General features: G+C 42.5%; 1 protein-coding gene across 3 annotated transcripts; it reads right to left on the reverse strand.

Moving 5' to 3' along the window:
- Window positions 1-528: 528 nt before the first annotated feature.
- acbd4 (acyl-CoA binding domain containing 4) lies at window positions 529-8,219 on the reverse strand. 3 transcript variants are annotated; one of them, XM_068305275.1, is made up of 12 exons: window positions 8,150-8,199; window positions 8,016-8,060; window positions 6,942-7,073; window positions 6,380-6,500; window positions 5,849-5,933; window positions 5,474-5,594; window positions 4,504-4,668; window positions 4,057-4,154; window positions 3,625-3,835; window positions 3,202-3,410; window positions 2,299-2,349; window positions 529-881 (listed from the first exon to the last, which is right to left on the reverse strand). In XM_068305275.1, exons 2-12 carry the CDS (start codon window positions 8,035-8,037, stop codon window positions 753-755), a joined length of 1,344 nt encoding a protein of 447 aa, XP_068161376.1. In that variant the 5' UTR covers window positions 8,038-8,060; window positions 8,150-8,199; the 3' UTR covers window positions 529-752. The 3 variants fall into 3 exon arrangements, with proteins under 3 accessions (XP_068161376.1, XP_068161377.1, XP_068161375.1); XM_068305276.1 differs by lacking the exon at window positions 8,016-8,060 and having other exon boundaries at window positions 8,150-8,219; XM_068305274.1 differs by having other exon boundaries at window positions 8,016-8,191.
- Window positions 8,220-9,214: the final 995 nt, after the last annotated feature.

The following is a 9,214-nucleotide window of genomic DNA, read 5'->3' on the forward strand; positions in this document are numbered from 1 at the left end:
GTCAGGTGGATTCACTTTCACTGAGAAACACTGAAACAACACCTACTAACTGGTTTATTTCTTCTGTAGAACAACAATAGAGACACTTTAATATGCAGTCATGCTTCAGTCTGATACATGGGTGTTCATTCAGGGCATTTGTGATGACAACTCATCCATCATTTAGATAGAAGAGGCTTAGTTAACACTCATCACTTCAGCGTCCAACTTTAGATGCAACCAAACAAGTGGATTATTTCACACTGAGTGGATCCACTAACGGGTTTGTGTGAACTTCATTAGAAGCTGTGAGACGATGAGAAGGTGTGGCCATAAACAGCTCCTCACACGGGGATCACACCGTTTATAATCTTTTTAATGGAATACGATGAATTTTAATTATGTGTCACTAACATTAACAATTTAACAATACAATTCATTGCACCATCAAGGCTCCTCTTGATCACTATAAGCACTTATCCCTTCAATACGATGCCCACTATGTGCTACTAGCTGCCCGACAGTAGCCAGATAATTACTGCACCTGAATTATTTTTTAATTAACCTTTATTTGCTGAGACGAGTGAAAACATTTCTGGATCTTAAGGTGTAAAAATGCCAGATATATTTCTCTCCGAGCACACAGCCAGTCCTCAGACTTCTGTCTCTCCACACAGTGATGGAGGATGAGACCTTCTCATAATTCTGATTACATCCTTTCTGCAGCAAAAAAAATGAAACTTGTTCTGTTGATTGAGCGTCATCAGCCCCCTTCATGAGGATATACGACTTCTTTTCTGGGCCTTCCGTAGCAGGTATACCAGACCCTGAGCGACGAAGGGCCATAACAGGAAGATGATGATGGTCTGTCCGGAAGCATCGAAGGGCCACCGCCTCTCCCCCTTAGAGAAAAATTCAGCAAACATGTTTGTACACATTCATGATAAATTTTCCACGTACATAAAAGTTAACATATGGAGTTCCACAGGGTTTGGTGCTGGGACTTAGGAAATATTGTCTGTAAACACTATAGATTTCACTGCTATGCAGATGACATGCAGCTGTACCCGTCAGTTCAGCCTGACACAACCAGTCATTAACTAGACTTCATGCATTAAGGACACTAAATCCTGGATGACCAAAAAACGCCCTGCTATTAAATTTAAACAGAAGTAATGGTTTTTGGCCCAAAACATCCCAGAAATGTTGGTTCTTTTCATGTAGTCGACCTTGATGGTGTCACTTTATCCATCACTGTCAAGAACCTGGAGGCTTATCTTTGTTTGGGATCTGTCCTTCCATTCCCACATAAAACTAATTTCAACGACTCAATTCTTTCACTTTTGTAATATTTCAAAAATCTTAACCAACAAGATGCAGAGAAGCTAGTCCATGCTTTTGTTACTTCCACACTTGATATCTGCAAGTCATTACTGTCAGGTTGCCCCAACAACTCAAACATCTCCACCTCATCCAGAAAGCAGCAGCTTGTGTTCTAAATAGAACCAGATAGAAAAGATCACATTTCCCCTGTGGTAACACCTCTGCCTTGCTCCCTGTTAACGCAATATATAGAATTTAAAATCATTTTTCTCATTTCAAAGCCTTCAACAGCCAGATCCCACCATTCCGTGAACAGCTCATTGTGCCACACTGCAACACTACAACTCTGTGCTCCACACTGCAGGTTTGCTTGTGATTCCAGAAATTACCAAAAGCAGACTGTTTCATCACTGCTAGCATTAGCATCTGTAGCTTCAGTGTTTCCTTTATGGCAGGTCTCTAATCAGAGGCTTCCTCTACATATAATGAACCATTGGATAGACTAATGTCTGCATTACGTTCTGTCTTCTCCTGTTTTGTCGGTCTGTCCTTCTCCCTCTGTGTCATTGTCTCTGTCTCCACCCAATCAGTCGAGGCAGATGACCATCCAGTCTAGTTTTGGGTTCCGCTCAGGGATTCTGCCTGTTAAAGGGATATTCTCCTTGCCTCCATCACAAATGTTCTTGTACATATGGGGTATGTTGGGTTCAGCTCTACCTGGAAAGCCTTCAGGTCATTTTTGTTACCATCTGGTGCTCTACAAATACAACTGAACAGGTTTTCAGCGATGACAGCGTCTGATCCAGTGACATTCCAATTTGGTTTTCACTGGGACGAATATGAATGACAATTAGTCACACCTTCTTAATATTCTTTTTTTTTTTTTTAATTTTTTTTCATAAAACCTGTCAATCATTTCTGAGCTTTATAATTCAAGTGATTAGGGTGACTCTTTTGTTTCAAGCTCAAATTCAGAAGAACAAATACTTCTCTTACCTGTTGTGACGCTGCAGCTGCACACTGCAGGCATGGTTGCCACGGTGACCCCTGTCACACAGAACACAGCAGTGAGATATGCAGCTAATTACATATTGATGTTTTACTGAGTGACAAAAGCACACGACTGCATCAGCTTGTTTCAGCCGCTGTGATTTTAGCATCACGTAACAAATCACTGATCTATCAGCTGTGTGACGGAAAACAAACAAATTCAACACAGAACTGTGGGAATATAATCATAAAATAAGTATACAGTGGCAGACCCATAATGCACTGCAGTTCAATGCTGGTTATTTTACGTCTGTGAAGCCTGTATGTGTGCGACACCACAGCTCCACGCTTCATTTCCTTGATGTCCAGTTTGTCAGAATCTTTCTCTGCTTTTAGCGTGTTTGTAGGTTAGAATGAATTCAAACGGTTTTAACAGAGGCCCCCACCTCACCAAAACAAAGAACTGTAACAAAAAACGATAATGTAATAAATGCTAAAGTTTAGGGTTAAATAAAATCAGCGTCTCTCTCTGATGACTTCTGTTGTTTTTTTCGCTAGAGTTCAGTGGGTTGACTCATCATTTCAGACCCATCCAATGAGTCAAATCCTTCCACTGGTGAAAAGTTAGGGTTCAAATTCTAACACAGATATAAAAAGTAGCAGGAAAAGCTCATTTGTTGGAAAAGCCAGCAGTCAGAGGTCTGAAGGAGTTGACCTGGTTTCATGTTTCAGAGGCTCAACACCACTAAGTTGTGAACACATGACGTGGAGACCGTGGGAGGGACGGGGGACGCTCGGTAACCCTGGAGGGAGGCGTGACTCGACTGAGCCTTTGACTCCTGATCACTGGATATCAGGAATGCCCTGATGTCTGAAAGCTTCTCCACCACAGCTATAAGTGGTGCTCACGTGTGTGGCGGCGAGCCTCTCCACCACGTCCAGCCTGTCCATCACGCTCCTCATGTCCTCCCTGAGCCTCCGTAGGGCCACGATGATCTGCTGCTGGAGCTGGACGTCGTGCAGCCTGTCCACCCCTCCCTCTGAGCCGTCGCCTCCTCCTCGGCCGTCACCGCCTCTGCCGGGGGCGCCGCGCCTCGGGCTTCCCTGAGGAACACCGCCTGCAGACCATAATAGTTATTGGAATCCTGAGAGATGGAACACACACACGCAGTCATGACAAGTCAAACGTGAGGATAAAAAATACAAGAAATTGTATTAAATTCCAACATTTGGACTCTGGAGGTGCAGCAGACGGGATTAAGACTCTTATTTGTTGCTGTTTGACTCGTTTCATGATGTGTTCTAATCCAATCATTGCTTCTAGCGGCTCACGTTCTCTCCAGTTGTGGTAGGAACCTTCCCTCCACGTGTTCTGACTCCTCCTGTTGGGACCCTGACCCTTTCCTTCTTCGGACACCTCTCCTCCTTTACCCGCTCCGACCTGTCGGGGCTCCGGTCGGCCGTCCCGCCGCTCGTTTTGAAACGGAGACGAGTCCAAGAACACGTGACCGTTGTGGAAACCGTTTGACTTGATGAGTGGAATCTGTGAATACATTAAAAAAACAAAACCCCCCAGCATGTTAGAAACTGACTGGAACAGCTGATGTGTCTGTGATGCTAACGTGCTGCATCTGCTTGTTGGATCTACGCACCGCTTTAACATCAGGCAATATTTAGGTTCTGTATTATTTTTGTGCGACCCGGTACCACACGGACCGGTGGAGGTCCACGGGCCGGGGCTTGGGGACCCCTGTGAGCTCGTACCTTGATGCTGCTGAGTTGCTCCATTGAATCCACAGAATCACAGAAGATCTCGCTCTCTGAGTCGCTGGCCAATCCCAAACCTTCAGAAACACCCGAGTCTGCAGCAGAACCGGAGCGGGACAAGAGAAGATTTCTGTTAAACCGTAGAATTAAGGCTGGCTTAAGCTAGATTTTAGCTAAATGGAGGCAATTGATTCGCTGTGGCGACCCCTAGACGGAAAAGCCAAAAGAAGAAGAAGACGCTAGCTTTTAGCTGTGCTGCCATCGGACCGCTGAAGGACTTCCTGTGATGCACCGAGTCTGTAATTACTCCTCTATACTCATAGCTTATTGACTGGACCTGTTCTCCAGGGGGGAGGGTAGAGGTTGTGTGTACTTCTCAGAGGTGAGGACAACGTCTTCCTATGATCGACACATAAAGCTAGCTGAGCTCCGTAGATGACATACCATGGGGGGGGGTGCTGACAGTGACGTTTATCATGTCAGACCGGTTCAGCTCCTCGTCTGGATCTGCCCCCTCAGGAAGGGAGAAGTCTTCTAGGACACCGTCCTGCTCTTCTTCCTCATCCTTCACTGCTGCCTGTCTGTCAGCATCATCACTGCATTCAAGACCTGCAGACACGGATGGAAAAGTTGTTGTTTCCCCTTGTTTCTGTGGTCAAGTGGAACCTCGACATACGAGCTGCTCGACATACGAGTTATTTGAGATCAGAGCCGTCGCTCTAAATATTTCTGTTCGACATATACAACATCAGCTGAGACGGGATCTTGTTTTGCAGAATGAAGACGTAGGGCCTGTTTGTTTTCATACTTTATCAATGTTTAGAAAGCTTATATACTGTATAAACAACAATGAATTACACACAGGTAAAGTCTGCATGTTTATTGGTTGATAAAAAATTTTTTTTCAATAATTTAGGGGGGTTGGGGCTTTTTTACAAGTTTGGAACAGATTAAAATGATTTTAGTTAATTTAAATGAGGAAATGTTTGACTAACGAGCATCAGTCACAGAACAGATTCAACTCGTATCTCGAGGTACGACTGTATTGATTTCTGTATTGATTTGGGAATGGGTCTGTGTAGAACACACACCACCACTAAAGCCAAACCATCCCATGTCTCAGACAGATCAACTCTGAATCCCACAACCCTTATAAAGTTTCTAGACACACAAATACTAAATGTTATGATTTGGAACAAAAAAAAGTTGTTTAACTGCTTTAATCACCATTAATGGACTAATTCCTGCCCGTCTCACTCCTGTCCACTGCATCAAGGATAATAGTTCAGGACCATCTCTCACCTCATAACTGAACGTGTTGATTTTCAATCAGTTGATCCTTCTAGTCACAGATGAAAGGATCATCTCCACTGCTGGTGGCTACACTAACAGGCTGATTATCTGTGGCGCTTACCGTCTTGGAGTCTGAACAGTGACGCTGGAGGCCGCGGCATGTCCTCAACCACTCGGTAAAGAGGCTCGAAGTGGTGGAAGAGCGAGGCCGTCTTCTCGTTCATGGGCATGGTGTCGATGACCTGCAGAGACGGAGGTAAACTTTACCGATCACTGCTCATACATTTAACAAAGGTTTAAATATTTAATACTCCTTCATTGTAAAGGACCTAAAAATGATGCAATACTTAGACCATGAACCCACATCAGAGAGGATTTTGGCTCAGGTTTTTCTTTGAGATGTTTTATGACGTGAAGTTTATGAAACCAATTCTCAAAATTACTATTATTGGCCTCAGAAAAATAAAAGTAAGAATGACATTGTCTGGTTGTATACCTCCTGAGCTACTTTCTTCATCTCGTCCACATATTCCTCCATGGCTCGTTCCCTGCTCATCTCTCCCAGACGACTCCAGGCATCCCTAAGAGGAACACCATCAAACGTCTCCATCATGTCCCCCCACAGCCCATCTGACCACACAGGTCACTAACTAAATGTATCATGTCACATTTCTTGGTTCCATACTTTTCATTTGAACAGCTATTATTATTACTATTATTAATAATATTATTATTAACAATCACAAATTTCCCCACTGTGGGACAATAAAGGATTATTATCTTATCTTATTCATACCCCACTCAGTTAATGGTATGATGTATGCACGCTGGTTTGTTAGGAGTAACAGGCAGAAAACCCACAGAAACGATTTCAGAGTCAACTTTGGAAGGAGATGAATTTTGGTGAAAATGCAAAAAAGACAAGCTGATAAAAGAGTGTTATAACATTTATCAGTTCAACAGAGGGATGGTTTATCTGACGCTAACATGACTCTTATTATAATCTCATACAAACACACACACGGACCATTTGTAGCGACCCACAGGGTCCCAGAATCCGGGTCGAGGCACCGCACAGGGTCCACAAACCGCCTGCTTATACAGACTGTAGAAATGTAGCATCACCTCGTAGGACGGCCGATAGCAACCTGCAAGACAACACACACAACACACACACATTTACCCATATATCTGATACAGCTACGGAACAGAGGATGACAAATCAGAGGAAGTCAGAGTAGTTGCAGCAGCTTACGATGCAACAATGTTTGCATCGTAAGCTGCTACAAGTGAACACAGTGTCACTCTGAGCAAAGTATCATGGGAACAGTCAAGAACAGAAAGAAAACACAGATAAATGACAAAAATGTCGCAGAAAGTCCAGTGAAAGAGATCAGCAGTTACAAAATACCGGCAGCCAATGAGTTAATGACACACTGTCAATCACAGCCGCTCTAACTGATCAACAGCCCTACAAGTTCAAGTCTACGATAACAGATGGTCAAGAACCTGGAATGTTATTTGATCTCCAACAAACCTTTTGTCGTTTTTTTACACGAGACAATGGCTGGTTAGAAAAGGCTATTCACCATTTTTGGGGAGGTTTTGAATAACATCTACAGCAGCCTGGAACTGCTTCTGGTGATCGACCCCAGGCTCTGCCATGGCTGGGACCGGCATGACCCGTGGACCAGTTAAACCAGCTGGAGGGACGGGGGAAACTGGGGAGAGAGAACATCATGTTATAGTGGTGAAAACCAGCGTGACGAGAGGAATTTAACGATGAAATCGGGTTAAAAGTGCAAACCTGTTAACTTCGTGGGAATTAACCTATTCTCTCTTAAATCTCTGAAATTTTTTTTTGTCTCTATTCACTTTGTTCTTACGATGGCAGAGAGAAACGAGCGGAGAGAGAGACGCTCATAGTGTGCGCCGTGCACCACAGGCTGCTGGTCAGATGGCGTCCATGTCATCGTTTCATCACTGTCCTGTTTTATCTCCTGACTTCTACTGATGGAGGGAACAGACTGAGGACAGACTCTGTGTGTGTGTGTGTGTGTGTGTGTGTGTGTGTGTGTGTGTGTGTGTCTATATATACATAGACTAGTATCTTGAGATACGAGCTGCTCAACATACAATTTTTTTGAGATACAAGCTGTCACTATAACCATATTTTTGTTTGACATACGAACAAAATCTGAGATATGAGCCATCAGCTGAAACTGGATCTCTTTCATACTTTATCATTGTTTACATAACGTATATATAATTAATTATACCCAGGTAAAGTCTGAATGTCTATTAGTAGACTTAAAAAATTAATTTAGAGGGTTTGGGGATTTTTTAGAAAATGTGTTCTATAAAATCTGTTGATATATATATATATATATATATATATATATATACACACAGTATATATAGCTTGATACATCTAACAGACTTCATACAGATGTGGAGAATTTGTCAGTAGTATTACTAAACATAACCATCATATATTACTTCAGTTCTGACAAGAAGCGGAACATTAACAAACGTGAACTTGACTCAGTCAGAAAACAAGACATTTACTGTCGTTCACTATTTACATGTTAGCTCAGCTAGCTAGCTTAGCTAGCCCAGTCAGAACCCCGGTGAAATGCGGCTAACAGCCTTTAGCTCGTTACCTTGCCTTACCCCACCGGACATGTAGCTTCACCTCAGACCGCGGTCTGGTCACACAGGAGCGGAGGTGTACAATTTAGAAGTTAATTTTGATAATCACTTTACAACGTGCTGTAGCCGCCCGGACCTACCGTACCTGGGCTAAAACTGCCCTCCGTGGTCAACCGGGATGTAGTTCATGGAAACGACTTCCTTGTTAAATCACGTGACACATTCTTTGACGTTCTCACGTGGACATTTAAAGTGACACGTACCAAATATCTGGTGACGTCGTGCGGACCCGTGAAGTGGATGAAGACGTTTATCTGTTATTTCTGTAAAGCAGGAGTTTCTTCTCAATCCTTTCATTCTGGCTGTCATTGAAGAATCCCGGTTCACTTGGTTTTTGCTTCGTGTGCTTCATTAATTTATACTACTTCTGTACTTGCATGTGAGATACAAAACTGGATATTTTTGAAATACATTAAAATAAGTGCTTTGCACTCTATGTGTTGTCCTTTGTGGTTATTTACAATAGTATACAATTTATTTGTATGAACTGTTCATTGAATCAATTCCATCCCATTATTTCAGACACACATAGGCCGATTTGTGTGAAAATCATGATGCAGCATTGCCCTAATTTCTTCAGACAGTATTACAGGATAATTTAATTTAATTTATGAGTCTGTCGTCACTAGACTGTGATTTGGATAGCTGGAAAAACCACCAGACCGGCGAGGGGGGGGAGAACTTCTGTTATTGATGAACGTTTGGTTTCGGTGCTGAAGTCTGATGTCAAAATCACAAAGCCGCAACACAACAACCGGAAGTGTGTAGAGTTTTCTTTCACAACAAAGGCATCAACAATCAAATTAATTTTAATTGGAAAAGAGCGAATACAAGTAAACAGAAACAGAAATAGTCAGTTCAATTCAATATTTTATTAGAATAACTTATTTTAATTATTTGTTATTTTATAGGTGTGGGCGCCAGAAGCCTGTAGTCCAGACATTTCCTCCACTGAAGATGCATTTCCTCCAGATGTCTCCAGATTTGTGAATCTTTACCAAAGATTTCCTCAGTTTCATGCTGGTGAACCTCTTCAATAAATGTCTTCTCTAATATTTCATCTGAAATTAAAACAGCTGTTTTTTAAAAATATATATACTTAAAAAGTGTTCCATTATTAATTTATTTTACCTCCTGTTCTGTGAAATAT

The sequence above is a fragment of the Antennarius striatus genome, chromosome 21 (genome assembly GCF_040054535.1).
Source record: "Antennarius striatus isolate MH-2024 chromosome 21, ASM4005453v1, whole genome shotgun sequence".
Lineage (NCBI taxonomy): Eukaryota > Metazoa > Chordata > Actinopteri > Lophiiformes > Antennariidae > Antennarius > Antennarius striatus.